The following is a 19,389-nucleotide window of genomic DNA, read 5'->3' as shown; positions in this document are numbered from 1 at the left end:
ATGACGCCAACCAGAACAGTTTCTAGACAGATGATGAATGGCTTTGTGGAAATCAACAAGTTCATCCACTTGGTTCCGAAGCAAAAATCTGATGAGTGGATGCACCTGTCGCCTATTTATACCCGTATGCACGGGCAGTGGCTCAGGTATGCAAAATCCACTAGCCAATATTCATTGCCGTTTTTTCTTAAAGTCAGAGATGATTGGGGCTCCCAATTGAATCCCCCAATGTTGTCACGACATAACTTGTAGTGACAAACAGATAGGGAAACATGGTTCCCCCGAAGGGAACGAGATGCTGCGTCGAGACGCTATGGGAACATCTTCAGTGTGACCACGCTCTGAACCACGTGTGTAATCAGTCCAAAACATGGGCGATACGTCACGGGCAGGTGACATAACGACCAGGAAGCTTAAAAGCACGTGCGGTGGAACCGGAGTCAGCTTCTAGGAATGAAGCAAGCGCTCCCAGGGATGCCGGAAGTATGGCCCCGGGACGCAGCGTCTCGTTCCCTGCAGGGAATCATGGTTACATGAAAACCCGAAATGTTCCCCTTCAGGAACTCGAGCTGCGTCGAGATGCTATGGGAACGAGATGCCCAAACTCACTTGTTTTCAGAATGTTATTTTTCTTAGTTAACTTCTGTTTTTTTGTCTTATGTTGTATATTACTTGATGTTTGATGTTCTTTTTGTATTACTGTTTGATGTTTTCCTCACATTTCTGATGTTTATTGTAAAGTGTCCTTGATCTCTGGAAAGGCGCTATATAAATAAAACTTTTTATTATTATTATTATTATTATTATAACTGCTTGACAGTGAGTGACCGGCCTTCTCTCACTCTCTTGACTGCCGTGAGGATCGACCCGATCCGAGCAGGGGACATACGTGCCTGCATCGTGGTCGAATCCCACACCACGCCCAGATAAGTGGTTCTCTGTACTGGAAAAAGCACACTTTTCTGGCAGTAAGTCTTGACCCCAGCTCTTTTATGTGAGCGAGAATGACATCTTGATGCCGAACCACCATCCGCTCTGATTGAGCTAATATCAACTAAATGTCGATGTGGTTGAGTATGCGGATGACCTGGAGTCACAGAGGAGCCAGCGCAGCCTCCACACACTTTGTGAAAGTGCGGGGTGAGAGTGTAAGGCCGAAGGGAAGAACCCGATATTGGTACGCTTTGCCCCCAAAGCAAACCTCAGGAACTTCCTGTGATGGGGAAGGATGGAGATGGGAAGTATGCGTCTTTTAGATGGATCATGACAAACCAGTCCTCAGACCTGGTCTGAGACACAACCTGCTCGAAGAGAGCATCTTGAAATTCAGTCACATGACTGAGCGGTTCAGTTGACTTAGATCTAAAATAGGATGCAACCCTCTATCCTTCTTAGGAACGATGAAGCACTGGCTGTAGAACCCGGACTCTGTCAACAGGAGGGACCACCTCGATGGCCTCCTTCCTCAAGAGAGTATTCACTTCTTGTTCCATTACCAGAGCCTGCTCAGGACCCACCAGTGTGGGAATGACCCCATTGAAAGGCAGTGGCGGAGCGCCGAACTAAATGCGTTAGCCTCTTTCTACAGCGTGCAGGACCCATCGAGACACATTTGGCAGTAGTTTCTATGCTACCAAATAGTCTACTAAGGGAACCAGTCTCTCGAGACTGGCCTCTGGTGTGCTTAGAGCTGCTAGCTCGGTGCCTTGAAGAGGAAGACCGGCAGGGGACGGCTGCTCTAGTTGCTCTAGAGACCCCCAAAGGGGCGGTGAGCCTCTCAGTTCCGCTACGTTTCCGGATGGAAGAGACTGAGAGAAGAGCTCGCTGGAGACCGCTGCTCCCTGGAACACTGGCAGGGTTGGCAGACCGATCTCCTGAGGACACTGAGGAGAGACGGACACCGTGTAATGCGGTGAACACCGTTCTTCCCCAGTGGGGCCTGCCCTCATAGGTCCTTTGCCATGAGCATCAGGACTGCCTCAGCTGAAGTCTCCTATTGAAACGACGGTCCTTTTACCCTAGAGCTGACAGCGCGAGCTCCGCTCTGCAAGAACGCTGCTATTGATATTCTCGTTCATAATATGCTTGTGCAAACAATGCTTGTGAAACTGCTTTACGAAAGCTCATCAATGTCCTCCACGTCCACCTCCTCAGAGGAAGACAGGCAGAGCGTCGAGCCCTCTCTCCGGGGGGAAGAAACCGCGGGGCAGGCTTCTTATCCTAGAGAGCGGGCGCTGGATCTGATGATAAAGGAAGAAGATACAGGCTTGCCCATCTCCATTACCCCCACATGATCCATCTGCGATTCCCACGAGCCAGCCGCCGCTCCGCCTTGGCAAAAGAGAGCCCTCCGAGAGCAAGCACACACAGTGACATGCTCGCAAAGCGAGAGCTGACTCTGCGTGCTCTGCTCTCAAGCAAACAACACAAACTGTGTGTATTCCCACCCGTAATAAAGCGTGGGCAGAGAAGAACACACAGCCTGAGATGCTGCCCGCCCTCGCCCTATGTTGTATTCACTCGCATAGGAAATAACGAGTGATAATGAACAGACAACACCAAATAAGACTGACACACACAGAGCGTTTGCTGAATGACAGAAAGCTGACGCCGGTTCCACCGCATGTGCTTTTAAGCTTCCTGGTCATCTCGTCACCCACCCGTGATGTCTCATCCATCCATTGGACTGATTACACACGTGGTTCAGAGTGTGGTCACACTGAAAGCGTTCCCATAGCGTCTAAATGCAGCTCGAGTTCCTGAAGGGTAACTACAGAATCCCATTTCCACCACGTAATAATTGTGACTTTCTATCGCTCAATTCGGGCTGTTTTTCTGAGAAAAAGTTCGGAATTATGAGATATAGTTTCAAAATTGCGAAATGTAAACTTTGAATTCTGAGAAAAAAAGTCAGAATTGCAAGATATGAACTCACAATTTTTCACAATTCCAAGGCGACATTTTCCATACATATTTTAATTATAAATTTACATCTCACAGTGTTTTTCCCCATTCAATAAAAAACGTCTCACAATTCAGAATTTTCTTCTCAGAATTGTAAGTTTATATCTTGCAGTTTTGAAAATACAGAATTGCGAAATACTATAAACTCAGAATTGCAAGGAAAAATCTGAACTGAGACCATTTTTTTACCCTGTCGTGGAAACAAGCTTTCATAGAAAAAAGGTATTTTAAATTGTAATAATATTTCACAATATTGCTATTTTAATTTTGTTTTTGGTCAAATAAATGAGCCATTGATGAGTATAAAAAACTATTTTCAAAAACATAAAAAAATTGTACTAACTGTAGCCTATATAAATATTACTTTTAATGAGAGTCATTCTGAAATTTTTAATTTTCATGTTGAAAATTCTGTTCCATGGAATAAAGAAAGTCATATGGGATCAGAATCAGATTTTTTATTTACTATTTCTTTAATCTGTAACTGGTGTCCTGAAGTTTGATAATGTATATTTTTCCCTGACTGAAAATGAAATGTATTACTGAGGCAAAACTTCAAGCATGAAAATGATAAAACAGTAATGACAGAATTTTAATTATGAGGTCAAACAGATCTCTCTGTGATTAATGTGCAGCAAACCCCCATTGATACTGTCCTGCCTCTAGCAGTGCTTTGCCTACAGCTGTCTGTAACTCCTTTATCTAGTATTAGAAACCAATACTGAAAACATAATGTCTGCATTTGAACATCTGTATTTAAATCCAGAAATATTCAAATAGATTAACTTTGTCAAGTGACTGAAATCATAAGAACAATACAAAAACAAATCACCAAAATGAGCAGAACAAATCACATTGCCAGTCTCTCTCTTTTAGTGTCAGCATGTTAGCAGATGGCAAACTATTCAAAAATTATGCCATATGATTTGTTATCGCCTAGGAGCACTATCATCACAAAGTCCTACATGCTACATCTATAAGGCTGCACAGATATCCCATCAGACAGGGTTTAGACCAACATAACGCAATTTATCTTTCACGTCTTCAGTTCTATCTTTTTCATCATCGAGTCATCGAGTGTTTTTTTATTTATTTAGTCTGGACCGTAACAACTCCAGGAGCTGTTGTCTTCTGCCTGTTTTATTCCTCACTTTCTGGGCTGCTGGTGTCCTTCCAGTGCCCTTCTTCTGCTCTTTTTATCTCCTCAGAACATCTGCCTCGGCGGCAGGTTGCAGGTTGCAGGTGGCAGTGGAGTGGATGTCCCCTGGCTACCTTACACTCTCTTAAGCTTCTGTCTTGTACTGATCCCTGGACACCCTAAACTGTTGACCCTCACTTTATGTCCTCGCTCTGACTATGTCTTTGGCTGGCTGCAGTACGTTGCCGGTCAGCGCCATCCTGCTTCATGTTTAATGTGAAGATAGTTAGGAACTAAATGGGCGAAATGTACTTCTAAATTTTAAGCTAAAAACTTTAAAAGTTTAAGTGACATGCAGTATAGTACAGTAGCAGTACAGTAGCAATATAATGCAGATACAGATAGAAAGACTGACTTCACTGTTGAACATGGTGATTATATCTCGGTGTCTCTTAAACTTTGGGCATTTTTGTTCCTGTAGACTCAATAGTTTAATCTGTCTGCTAACAATGTCTAGCAGTGTACATATAGCAGTCATTAAATTTCCAACACATTCTGTGGTGAAAATGTAAATTTAACACTTTTGGAATAAAATGTCTTACTCTTTTGTCTTGCTACAAGTCTAATATTGCAACTAGCAGTTTGCGCAATTTAAAAATTCATGGTTAAATAATATTTCCACACTTTTACTTAGTAATTTAACAATTTACAGCTGGTTTGGAAATGATGAACAATAAGAATATTCTGCTCATAATTAAGAAGGTTTAAAAAAAAATCACTTTTCTTCACACTTTGCGTCTCTCATTTTATTTCTTTGATTCTGTTGCTTTCTTGGTATCTTGATAATAAATCAAATAAAACTTTATTAGGGACATTGGATTTCTGTGAAATGACCCCACAGCTGTGGGACGGTCACAGATTATTATTATTTTTTTAATTGATCATATTTGCACAAATATTTAAATATTTTTTTTATTTATGTATATATCACTCTTTAATATTTGTATCATATATGTTTTAGGATGGATTTTCATAGTGTATGTGTTACGGTACGCCCCTCGGGAGGTGAATCAGGACAAGGCAGGCAGGTATATCAAACAAAGACTTTACTTGTAGAAATACGTCAGGAGTAACATAAACAATAACGGACATAGGAACCAGGGAGAACTCAGGCTTATAAAGGCAGGTCATCATTAAGGGAGAACAGAAACAGGTGAGGAGCTAATTAACTAATCGGGGAAACTGGGTCAATGGAAAACAAGGCAAAAACAGAACAGACTCGTGACAGTATGATTGGTTTTGGGGCAAGTATTAAAATAATCTACAGGTACATTTCAAAAAATTAGAATATGATTAAAAAAGTCAATATTTTTTATCACTCATTTCAGAAAGTGAAACCCATATATTATATAGATTCATTACACATAGAGTGAAATATTTCAAGCTTTGATTATTATGGCTTAGAGATAATGAAAAACCAAAATTCAAAAACCAAAAACAGAAAATTTGAATATTACATAAGATCAATAAAAAAATTATACTTAAAATAGAAATGTCAGGCGTCTGAAAAGTATGTTCATTTCTATGCACTCAATACTTGGTTGGGCCTCCTTTTGCATGAATTACTGCATCAATGCGGCGTGGCATGGAGGCAATCAGCCTGTGGCACTGCTCAGGTGTAATGGAAGCCCAGGTTGCTTTGATAGCGGCCTTCAGGTCATCTGCATTGTTGGGTCTGGTGCCTCTCATCTTTCTCTTGACAATACCCCATAGATTCTGTATGGGGTTCAGGTCAGGCGAGTTTGCTGGCCAATCAAGCACAGTAACACCATGGTCATTGAACCAGCTTTTGGTACCTTTGGCAGTGTGGGCAGGTGCCAAGTCCTGCTGGAAAATGAAATCAGCATCTCCATAAAGCTTGTCAGCAGAAGGAAGCATGAAGTGCTCTAAAATGTCCTGGTAGATGGCTGCGTTGACTGTCGACTTCAGAAAACACAGTGGACCAACACCAGCAGATGAGATGGCAGCCCAAATCATCACTGACTGTGGAAGCTTCACACTGGACTTCAAGCAACATGGATTATGTGCCTCTCCACTCTTCCTCCAGACTCTGGGACCTTGATTTCCAAATGAAATGAAAAATTTACTTTCATCACATGGACCACTGAGCAACAGTCCACTTATTTTTTCCACAGCCCAGGTAAGACACTTCTGACGTTGTCTCTGGTTCAGAAGTGGCTTGGTAGCCCTTTTCCTGAAGACGTCTGAGCGAGATTACTCTTGATGAGTCCAGCTTCAGTCCACTCCTTGTGAAGCTCTCCCAAGTGTTTGAATCAGCTTTGCTTGACAGTATTCTCAAACTTGTGGTCATCCCTGTTGCTTGTGCACATTTTCCTACCCAATTTCTTCCTTCCAGTCAACTTTGCATTTAATATGCTTTGATACAGCACTCTGTAAACAGCCACACCTTTCAGCAATGACCCTCTGTGACTTACCCTCTTTGTGGAGGGCGTCAATGATCGTCTTCTGGGTCATTGCCAAGTCAGCAGTCTTCCCCATTATTGTGGTTTCAAAGAACAAGAGATACCCGGAATTTATACTGTATGCATTAATTGAAACTCAAATGTAAATATTTTATTTATTTTGAGATACTGATTTTTGACTTTCATGAGCTGTAAACTGTAATAATCAAAATTTTAAAAACTTTTGAGATTTTTTAATTTACATGTAATGAATCTAAAATATATGAAAATTTCACTTTTTGAAATAAGTTACAAGAAAAAATTTACTTTTTCATGATATTCTAATTTTTAGAGATGCACCTGTATATATAAAAGATGATATTGAAAAGTAGGCATGCTAAAAAGTTTTCATGTGAACTAAAAATAAGTCAAAATCTGTTAGTATTAATAAAAATCAACCCTTGGGATATTAAAGTGCCAGAAGTTGAAAACAAAAAACAAAACAAAACATTTGTGTCAAGATTTCAGGTATTTTGAGAGAAACGTGATATTCAAAGAGAAAAAAATGTTTGTATTGGATTGTGAGAAGTAGACATAATGTGCCAGAATGGAGCCATGTGCTTGAAAATGGGTTGTTTCTTTAATATTAACGGTTGGATTTACGACATTTAATGATCTTTCAAATATCCTTTTAACAAATGTCCAACAGCTTCCAGCTAAAAGCACAGATAAAACATCTGTAAGACAATCTGTTCTTAAACTTCCAAGAGAAACGAGAACAGAAAAATACAGATGCTCCTCTTGAACAACACCATTACTGCTGATCTTTGTTAAATTACAAAACTCTTGTAGATTATCCTGTAGAGTGTGACCCATTTGATTTGTACTCTTAAAAAAAAAAACACTTTTAAAAGCACACATAACATTTACACAAAAAAAAATCAACAGCGTTTGTTCCTGTTCTGTTTTTCTTTAGCCCCTTTGTGACACAACCACAAAGACTTTAGATCAATATAACAAGATAGTGAGTATTGTGCACTTTCTCTAGGTGCTGGGGGCTGGTCTCCGCTGGACAGTGATCATTACCAGTGGCTGCAGGTCGATCTGGGAAGCAGAAAACAGGTCACAGCCATCGCCACGCAGGGTCGATATAGCAGCTCTGATTGGACGACACGCTACCGGCTGCTCTACAGTGACACAGGCAGGAACTGGAAACCATACCATCAAGATGGCAACATCTGGGTGAGTATCATAATTCATAAGCTGTAATAATTACTGTAGGATTTTATACACAAACATTAAAAGTTTTGGGGTTGGTAGAATTTTTGAAAGCTAAGAACTCTCTTAGCTTACCCTGGCTGTTTTTATTTGTTCAAAATAGTTATATTGTGAAATATTATTACAGTTTTAAATAACATAATGTAATGTGATAACAAAGCTGCATTTTCAGCATACTCTAGTCTTCAGTGTCACATGATACTTCAGAAATCATTCTAATATGCTAATTTGCTGCTAAAGAAGCATTTTGAATTGTTGTGTATGTGGAAAATATCTTAGTGTTCTTGTACTTTATACTGACATCTAGTGGTGTGGATGCATGTGGTTTGTTTACTGATATCTGTTGAGTTACACTGAAGTTGTTTGATTGTCTTTTTGTTCGTTGTTTTTTGTTTATCAGATTTCTTATTCATAATTTAATCAAAATACTGTTCACTTGTTTACATATGAAGCTTTTTAATTAGAAAATAGCGTCTTTAATGCATTAAATGTTATGGCATGAATTACAAAAGAAAATTAAGATTGGTGCTTGACATATTCGTAAGGCATGGTGGTTATTGTAGCAGGATGTTAGCATACCTCTTTTAAACACTGAGCTCACCAAGGACAGCTGAAGATCAATGAGTCAAGAGGATGCCTTGATTTCTTCCTGGGTGCTTTAATCAACAGTAAGCAATCAAGGAAGCACTTAGATCCAGAGAAAGACAGTTTTACAGACTGATTTCAGGCTGATGTACCACTGTGCTCAGTACCCACAGCAGAGAGGAGTAGAATTATTACTGGACCCACCAGCGCTCCACACAGGGTGGTCTCAAAGGAAAAACGTCATTGTCTTTTATCCTGCACCACCAAAATGTTGCTCCTGGACATTCTCAACTCACTTCAGAAGATGATTCATTTGATCTGTCCAAGTTAGACTCTAGTAAGAGGGAGTAGACTTCAGACTGGGCTAAAAAAGCCTTCTTCATTTTAAAATCGAGTCCTAAGGTCTCTCTTCCATTTCTTTGATGGTTAGAAAATTGGTTACAGTGGAATGGACATTTGATGTATTTAATGTTACCTTTTATTTTTATTTTTTGCTTGTTTTTTAATAACAAATTGCATTAAATTAATGTGTTATTTATTTAATGGCTGCATATGAACAACAGCTAATCAAAATAATTGAAGTAAATTTTTTATTATTATTATTATTATTATTATTATTACTGTGAACAAATTTTAGAATGTGTTATTTATAGCAATTTGTATGTACATAATGTATAGCTATAGTATACAGTAGCTATATAGTATAGCTATCTGATCTCATGACGAAACGTTTTTGCAAGACGCTAATTATTTAAGTATATATCACTGCAGTTTCCAACAGAAATTAACACTAGAGGCGGTAAAACCTTGAGCACTTCGTAATCGCTTTTGTACACAGTTATAATTACAGCTCCATATGTTTTGCTCTCCGGACGTAACAATCTTTCTCGGGAGCTCAGCCGGCACGGAATTGAATCCTTGGGTACGAATCCTGTGAAAAACATAGGCCTAACACACGATGAAAGAGCTGAAAGATGAGAGATCGAAAACCAAGCTAAAATGGCATGCTTGTGATTGCGTTTGTACATCACATTCACTTGTGTTCATATTATGGGGTAGGTTTAGGTGTAGTGCAGATGGTGCGTTATTTTTAAATTACAGTTACAGATATAGTGCCACTCAACAGACATTTCAAGTCAGAACTGCGGTGACACGTACAAAACCAACGTCACATAAAAAATACCATACGTTCATCTGTTCCGGGGGAAAAAAACAAACACTCTTTTAGTGCCACTCAGTGGACATTTTACATCGAATATGTAACGTAACGTACATGGCGGTACGTATTTCACGTCTTGCAAAAAAGTTCCCACAGGAACATTTTCGTCACGAGATCAGGTTATGTATAGCATAGTTCACATAGAAAAACAAAATAAAATGTGTCTTTTATATCTCATTATTTGACATACTTTAATCGATTATCAAAGTAATTGTTCGTTGCATCACTAGTAGTTACAAGCTTATGCTGAGGTTTTCAAGGAATGGCATGAATATCAGTCTGTTCCTCACAAAACGCTATAGGCTTCAGAAGACTGTATAAAGCAATGTGCTTGTGTCATTTTTCAAAACTGACAGTAAAGAAGTGTATGGAAAAGAACAGCTCAGACTTCCTTTGTGTCCCACAGAAGACAAAATATTACAGGATTCGAACCACATGATGACACATTTTTCATTTTTAACCTAAAAGTTTAGCCTTGGGTAATTTAATCCTCTTGAACAAGCTGAATATGATGGTGGAGTGACATCTTAAAGTCATTTGAAAAGTCATGTGATTTAAGAGTTACGTTTCGGTGGTGCAGGATAAAAGGCTCTTGAGCTATGTTTCCTTATAAGAGCGTGTTGGATCCACTTACTACATTCCCAACAACCTCTGATTTGCCACCTTTTAGTGTTTTGATGAGTGTTCTTCTGGTTGCTTTTGACTTTCAATAAGAAGCCTGTACATGGGGAGCTGTTAAAAAAGGACTTTAATGCAAATAAATGTTATGTAGTTTCACATGACAGAATTATTTATCCCTATGTTTATCTGTTTATTGGTAATATTCAAAATTTGCATTGGAAGTGTTACAGCTGTCATGACATCACAGTTACCACTATTAACCATCCTTACATTGCTTTGCAGACACTTTTGAATTCTTTTGGTACTCAGTTGGAAAAGAGTGAAGCTTTTTCCTATCTGCAGGGTAGATCGATAGTATTCGAACATTAAGAAGACCGAAGTGGGAATTACCGATCGTTCCGGTTGCTACAGCAGTATAACGTTGGCCATTCAGCATCAGTGAACTGTTGCCTGCAAGACTGACAAAAGTAATACCAAGCAAAAGCAAACAAACAGCCCTGCTAAATTAGCTTGATTGAGGAGCATATGTTTTTACATTCAGTTCGAAATCTGATTGCATGCCCCCTCTTGAAGAAATTCACCACTCAAGGATAACCAGTCTACCAATCATGGTTTCAATATTAAAGCAGCAATCAAAAGTAGACTTTCAAAACATCCGGCGTCCAATTGATTTATATGCAGTTCAGTTTTTTGGACTGGATAATTTTTTTTACTCCTGAATAATTTTCATCACATTTCGTGCTCTGGATTTAATTATTTTTCTTTGACAGGCTTATATGCTTGAATATTAATTAAGACCTTTTGTGTTGCTAATGAATAATGGTTAGTTGTTGTGCTTTTATATGCCATGTGCAGCATTTTTAGCATTCGGCTTTGGGGTTTTTTTGGAATTTATTTTAAGACATTTTTTAATCATACTGTCACTATTTTTCCTCCAAATAAGTTCAGGTTAAATGGCAGTTCGGATTAAGGACATTACAATGATAAGAGATAGGTAGAGTGTATACTAGCACTCAAAGTAAAAGTCATATGCCATTTATCAGAAAAAAGACAGACCACTATGTATTGTGGTGACATGTGATGTCCTTAGCCTTTAACGCTAAGCTGTGTTCACATCATCAGTGAAGGTGCTCTTTGACCCTGCAATACATCTTATATTGTGACTTTACTTTATCCCTGATGTAAGATAAATGAGACGACAGTGATTTCCGTTTACCTCCAATTCTGAAATGTGACGTTGACAGTGGAGCCAGTTTGGGATTTATGATATGTCAGATTTCCAGATATGTCAAAGACCATCGACTCTACCGTGCGACTCCACCGGGCAGGGACACCGGCAAGGGATAGTAGTAGCTTTTTATTTAATTTCTTTATTTTCTTAAATATGTGGGTAGATAGTATTTATAGAGTTGTAACTTTTTAGTTTTAGTTACTTTTTCTTATTTGTAAGTCGCTTTGGACAAAAGCGTCTGCTAAATGACAAAAGTAAAGTAAAGTAAAGAGTGTAAAGACCATCGACTCTACCGTGCGACTCCACCGGGCAGGGACACCGGCAAGGGATAGTAGTAGCTTTTTATTTAATTTCTTTATTTTCTTAAATATGTGGGTAGATAGTATTTATAGAGTTGTAACTTTTTAGTTTTAGTTACTTTTTCTTATTTGTAAGTCGCTTTGGACAAAAGCGTCTGCTAAATGACAAAAGTAAAGTAAGTAAAGTAAAGTAAAGATTTGCAGTATTGCTCAGAATAAAATGTTCACTTTGTGTCCATGTAATTAATTTCGACTGCCATGTTGTTGTGTTCATCAGGGAAAAGAGAAGACATTCCTGACATGGTTGTTTATCTAGGTCAGACTTAGTTAGGCAATAATAATTTACCTCAGATTGTACAAAAGATGAGCGAATTTATTTCTTTATGAAAAGCCATTATGTCTGGAATGGCATGGAATGGTAATTTGTCTTTGCTTCAGTTGTGTTTTGAAATGTGTTTGTGCTGGTCTCCATCTCTGCCCATATCAGACAATGACTTAATGCTTGTCTGATGTTAGATTTAATATGTAGGTCTCTGACAAATGAGTTGCTTATAATGGGTAATGAATCATGCTAGTCAGCTATTCAACTAGTCATCCAGCAGCTCAATATTTTTATTGGTGGTGCTGTAATTAGCAGGCTGACGGCATTTGGTCTGTTTTCATGATAAAATCCTCTTGGAGATATTATATCTTTAAAGGGCACCTATTATGCAAAATTCACTTTTACATGGTGTTTGGACATAAATGTGTGTTGGCAGTGTGTGAACACAAAAATCCACCCACTCCTCATTTTTTAATCCCCTTTAAAGTGCCCCTATTATGGGTTATGAAAGGTTCATATTTTGGTTTTGGGAGTCCCTAACAATAAGGTTGATATGCATGCAAGGTCAAAAAACACTTTCATTGTCTCATAATATGCATTTATTTTTACCTTATTTGCTCAACAACTCCCAAACGATGTATTGCTGTAGATATGCAATGCAGAGAGACATATACGCGACTCCCTCTTCTGGAGACGAGGAGGAAATATGCAGCTCATTTGCATTTAAAGCCATACACTCTAAAACAGCTCTTTTTTAGACACACCCCAAAAATGACATTTTCCAGCTGTTATAATAAATGATCTGTGGGGTATTTTGGGATGAAACTTTACAGACACACTCTGGGGACACCCAAGGCCAATAATGCTTCTTGTAAAAAGGGGCATAATAGGTGCCCTTTAAATGTAGCTTGCTTAACATGTTCAGATATTTGGGGTCAGTAAGATTATTTTTTGAAAAAAATATTACTTTCATTCAGCAAGGATGCATTATTTTGATAATGCAATGATGAAAATAAAGACATTTATAACGTTGAAGAAGATTTCTATTTTAAATAAATGATGTGCTTTTAAACTTTCTACTCATCAAAGAATCCTAAAAAAAAAAAAATCATGGTTTTCACAAAAATATTAAATAGCAAACAAGAAAATTCTTTAGCAACAAATCCGCAAATTAGAATGATTTCTTGAAGGATCATGTGACTGCTGAAAATTCTGTTTTGCCATCACAGGAATAAATTGCATAATGAATATATTATAATAGTATTGTAATAATATTTCAAAATATTACTATTTTTTTTTTTAAATCCAATAAATGCAGCCTTGGTGAGCATAAGAGACATATTTTGAAAACATTAATAAAATCCTACAGACCCAAAACTTTTGAACAGTAGTGTACTTACATTTTTAGCGGTGATATTTTTAGCAGCAGTGCTGTAATTTGCATGCTAACAACTGTAATTAGTGTTTTGGATGGTTTTCATGGTAAAACTCTTTTGATGACCTTTTTATAGGACTCTGCTACAGTCAAACACATTCAGAAGGATGTCTTTTTCTATTTTGTTGAATATCATGTCATCTTTGAGTGTCCCGCCATACGTTTTCAGTCACAAATTTGTCCACACTATTTAGACAATAACCAATAATATACCTCCAATGTATTTTTATGTTTTATTTGTTTTCTATTGAATACAATGTGTTCTTTTTTAACAAGAGTTTAATATTTGTCAACAATTGCATGTTGTCATATGAACAACCAGTCAGAAATAGAGTAATTAGTCTTTTGAACGTAACCAAATATTGAGACTGCTATATTGCTTTAGATTCTGTTTACTAGGAATGTATGTGCAAAAGCAGGTGTATTTTTACTCGGTGATGCCTAGGTTTATGTATGTTCGAGACTGAAGTCTAGTTGATCAGTTTTGTCTAAACACCTCCACACCAATTATCTCACAGCCTTTCAATCTCTTTCTCAAGTATGAATTTATTCTTGACAAAGATTGGCAGACTGTGAAAAAAATTACTGTGGTCTTTTCAAATATGGAAAGATGCCTTTAGTATCAAATAACCGAAGTATACTTCAGCTTCAAAGACAACCAAAGAATGAAACAGAATCAGTGAATGTTTTGTTTGATGATGCCTGCAAAGACCTTTGTGTATAACATTTAAACTTTATGCCAATCAAATACGTGTGAAAGCAAATGCTGCTGGAATCCTTTTTATCCAGATGTCTTTGAAATTGATCCATAAGAGATTATGTATTCCATTTCATAGCTGATTGACTAACAGAAAGCAATACAATCCCATGCTATGACTTTTGTGTTGTGTGCTGAATGTTTAATGAAAGCATGCCTGTATATAGCAAATGCACATTTATTTGCGAACGAAACCCTGAGCTACTTCCACCTGATCTCACACCCACTTACCCGAAGACAATTAGACACTCTATTTAACTGCACCTGTCCTGGTTTATTTCATTTATTAAAATGACTTCAATTACTGCATGATTACTTGTGAGTAGACAGATGTAATCTTAAAACCTTTATGCCACAGTTCACTATACCTCTCTGTGTCTTCTTTATTTTATAAGTATGGCTCACCTTGTTCTTTTTAACTCCTTAGTCTAGGGTCCAGTGCTGTACATACACAATTAATCTTCAGTGTTGCCCTGCTGGAATTTACAGTTCTGACATAATGCTGTCTTGCTTGCCAGAATATAATGTGATTTATGGATTTACAGTATATGGAGATTATTTACTCTGTGGTTGACAATTTACCTTAGCCTTGAGTCCCTTTCCATAAATAGTCAAATTTGACCATGCAACGCTAATGTCAACATGCAATTTTCCATATAATGACTCAGATTTGTTTTGTTATGTAGTGCTGTCTTTTTTTATATATAATGGAAGCATTGATGTTAGAACCCTGGCTGAAATAAGTAAGCTGCTGGATCCTCTGCTACATGCTCTGGATGTCAACCAGTGAATGTCTGATATTAAAATGTTGTAAATAAAAATATTTCACAAAAATTGTAATCAATTTATGCAGTAAATTTTGAAATAACATTTTGAGATTTGCTAAAAATTGTTTATCAAGGTAAATTAAAGTTTTAGTTTTATTAGTTAATGTGTGTTATACAAATTTAGACTAGTGATAGTAGTAAAAGTTTTTTTTATAAATCATTTATAAAGTGATACCAATAAAAAAATCTCAAGTATTGGTTGAAAACCGATATTGTGCATATATTGTGCATCCCTAATATATTCCCATTTTTCTGTTAAATGTTGCTGGTTATTTTCTCATAATTCATTGAGTGCTAAATAATAACAAACCATAACTGATTATATTGTTACATGCTGTAATTTTTAAAGTGGAAAGGAAAATACTTTGTGTCTTAGAACAATGGCTTGGTTCATTGAAGAGGTGACAGGACCGCACAATCTTGTGGAAGGTGCTCAGCATGCAAGTCTCACTCAAACACCGTATGCTTTATTCCTGTTGATTGACCATGATGTGAAAGCAGTGGATCGGTTTCCCATTCGGCTGTGAGCTGGAACACTCAGGTGACATGACAGATGTCACATACAGTATATTCTCAGTGAAAGCTACAAGTTAACCTCCTCAGAGGCTTGACATTTCTCTGTGTTTTAGCCTCTGGCAGGTACCCCATTGTATCACGACTAGACTCTCTTAAAGGAGGTCCATAATACCAGGAGAAGGCTATCGGTTAGCATTCCTGCTCTCAATGGCAGCTTCTCGGCTGGTGCAGTATGTGATTTTATCTGATGATGTTGTAGATAAAAAATAAATGAATAATAAAGACATTTTCTTGTCACACCTCTGGACATTTTTCTTTTCTTTTTCACCCTACCATTTCCTGGCCACCAACTCAGAGTGCGACCTGTTCATTTTTTTTTTTTTTTTCAAGTACCTTGCTGTGAATTGAAGTTTGATGGATCCTTTTGGAGGCTCATACATTACTGATACCCTTTCTCAGCCCCTGCAGTCAATACTGAATGAGCTCCGAACCGCCGTCTCTTGTACTGAATAAACACACGCTGAATTCTTATATTCTTCCTCCCATGTGGTCAGACAGCCCTCTATGTGGCATAATGGCGGCGAAACCTCTCCATCAATTAATGTGCTGAAACATGCATTTAGAAAGCCTATGAAACGAGGCGTACCCCTTGCTGTGGTGTGAAAAGACCTATAGTTGTTTTATTCACTGGGAGTTTTTGCCTATTACCCACATCTCATTCTGACTGCTGGGTTTTTTTCTCGTTTGACGTTCCAAGAGTTTCCACACTGTATATTTCTGCTCTCTTCCAAAAAGGGGGCATTTGTTTTAGGATTCATGGAAGGAATTTCTCCATATTACATCCAATATAAAACAGTATACTCTTTTTTTTTTTTACCTATTGCATTAAATTTGGTGTTGCATTTTAAGCCTGGACTAAAACAGCATGTGTGTATCATATTCATGATTACACTATTTTAATTTTGGATTTTGGAAGTGTCTTATGCTCATCAAGGCTGTATTTATTTTATCAGAGAGACAGTAAAATAAGTAATATTGTGAAATATTATAACAATTTATAAGAATTGTTAAAAGAGCTGAATAAACACTTTAAGAACACTGCCTTTATTTATTTATTTAGGAACATTATTATTATTTGTCTTTTAATCAATTTTATGCATCTTTACTGAATGAAAGCATTAATTACTTTTGAATAAAAAAAATCTTACAAACCGGAAACTTTTAAACAATATTGTATATATTTACAGAAAATTTTATGTTAGCTTAAAATTCTAATGAGGAAGTAACATGAAACATGTAGGTGAGCTTCCTTCTTTTTTCTGGTCTGTGTTAACCTAGTATTGTATTTAAGCACAAATTAAAACACTAATAATAATAAATAAGGAAAATAAATCGATAAATAGTGTAAATGATAGTAATAATAATGATAATAATAATAAATGACTTCCCATATGTTGCAGACCCTCTGTTGAAATCATGGGATCAAACTTTCCACCAAAATATGATTTTTAAATTCCAAAAATACTTTTGAAGTTGTCCAAAACCAAGACTTTTAACTGATTTGTATTTAATTACATTTTTTATTATAATGATATATTTTATTAGATTTTTTATTGTTTCTCCCAGACAAAACTTTTGTTTCGTATCATATGTGTGTAGCACATTCATTCAACTTCTGATAAGGCCCATTTCCCCTTAATTCGTTTTCTTGCACTGCTGAGACCTTCAAGGTCTTTCCAAAAATGGCATACTGTGCAGCTCAGTTCACCATTATATCCTTTCAAGATATCAGTGGCATTCAAAAATCTCATACATTGAGGTACTTTTGATCTTAATAAGCAGAGTGGAATAGGTTTAACAGGCCACTGCTCTGAATCTGAATGTTAGCAGTTGTGACAGACTGGATCAAACCCATCTGAACTACAGCTATTGTGCAGATTAATCAGATTCAGACACCTGATATATTTGCATCCTTAGTACAACAAATTCTCTCAGGGTTTCTTAATGGGGTTTTTTTGTAAAGGACTCCGTTCATAGACTTTGTGTTTGACTGTTGGGAGAAAACCACCTTGCATAAAACACTGTGAATCAAGCATTCCGATCAGTCTCCCTTTGGTTAACTTCAGCCGTTTTAGATTTTATTCTGTCTACATCTATAATCTATATCATGTTTATACTTAGTCAATAGAAAGAAAACCCTAAAAAACTTAACGATAAAAATAAACAAACTGTAAGTTACCTTTACTATGTACGTTAAAAATACATAAATGTCTTAATATCACATTGTATGTGATTTTTCTGTAAAACACTGTCAACTTTCACAGCTGTCACACTGTCAATAAAACATGGCTTTCCTATAGCTCAAATGGTAGAGCATGGCGCTAGCAATGCCAATATCATGGGTTTGATTCCCAGGCAAAGCAAGAGCTGATAAAATGTAAAAAAAACTGTAACTTGAATGCAGTGTAAGTCGCTTTGGATAAAAGCGTCTGCTAAATGCGTAAATGTAACTTTATTGTTTTTAAAGAAATTACCAATTACCACTTTATTTTTAAAAATATTTTTTATTCTTGTTTTATTTTTTGTATTTTTTTTTGAAAACATAAGAACATTTCCTGCACAATGCATCACATTTGATTATATTTACATATCTATTTTTCTTACTTACATTTACATTAGGGTGTTCTGTTTTGTTATTTATTATGTTATGTTTATTGCATTATTTTAGCGTCCTGTGCACTGTTTATATGTGTATAGTCACCATGCTGTATGTCTATTTTATAATTAAACCTCTTAAACCTTTCCAGTTTATTTTTTTAACAATGGCACAATGTAGAAAGTGTTAGCAGAAAGTAACCGTTGTTGGACTTTCAGTGCCAATTTTCTACCCTATTCAGGGTTAGATCACTCTTGAGTTTTCAAGATTTTTTAAATTTGTCACATACACAATTATACAGAGTATAACCAGCAGTGAAATGTAGGGAGTTAGACTTTACTCTGCTTACACAGTGAAATTAGGAGATTTACGTATATCCACATGTCAGTTTCTTCCTTTAACTCTACTCCTGAGTGAGCCTCTCATTACTAAAGTGCCCCGATTAAGAGTGTCATTGAGTTGGCCGCCCCTGTCAGCCCTTCGCACATATGCATACAGCTGGCATTCTGACTCATTCGGCTGTGCTCTTGGTCTCTGAGAGAAAAGCTGTCTTCACCTCATCCGTCAAGACAACCCCAAGTGGGGAGAAAAGTACGAGGGTGCCAAATGCCCTCGGTTGGAGGATAATGGTTGCTTAAATACTGGATCACATTTTGCTTTCACTCTGCTGGCAGTGAGACATCGCCGGGTGTCCTGCTGATTCCGCTGTAAAATGTGGTTGCAATTCCACATAAAAGCATTCGAATGTCCATAAATCATTTAAGCAAGGCTGCAATTATGTAGTTGATTCTAAATGTGTCTCCGCAGTGAATCGCAAATGCTTGCTTTGAGTTGCTCATCACTTAGTTGCCTTGACAGTGAAGTAAAATGGTGGTTTTTCAGCATTATACTGACTTAGCATATTATCTTAAGTATTATTCAGTGATATGAAAAAATCTACAGCAACCAAACAGTGTTTGAAATGCAAAACGATGAAAGCATCTGTATATTTCCATGCATATAGACCCATACAGTGGCGGGGGGGGGGGGGGGGGGGGGGGGGGGGGGGGGTATTAATTCTAAAGTATTATAAAAATAAA

At 37.2% G+C, this 19,389-nt stretch overlaps 1 protein-coding gene across 1 annotated transcript in view; it reads left to right on the top strand.

Annotated features, from left to right (window-relative positions):
* The window catches only part of LOC306862955 (contactin-associated protein-like 2), a gene marked incomplete at its 5' end in the record, with an annotated part of 449,762 nt that overhangs the window by 167,898 nt on the left and 262,475 nt on the right, over positions 1–19,389 (top strand). Inside the window, one exon of the mRNA XM_079406069.1 lies at positions 7,613–7,806. Coding sequence (XP_079262195.1) covers positions 7,613–7,806 — 194 coding nt within the window. The remainder of the gene's footprint in view (positions 1–7,612; positions 7,807–19,389) is intronic.

This window comes from Barbus barbus, assembly GCF_936440315.1.
Source record: "Barbus barbus genome assembly, chromosome: 44".
In the NCBI taxonomy this organism is placed as follows: Eukaryota; Metazoa; Chordata; class Actinopteri; order Cypriniformes; family Cyprinidae; genus Barbus; species Barbus barbus.
This window is presented reverse-complemented; position numbering and strand designations above follow the sequence as displayed.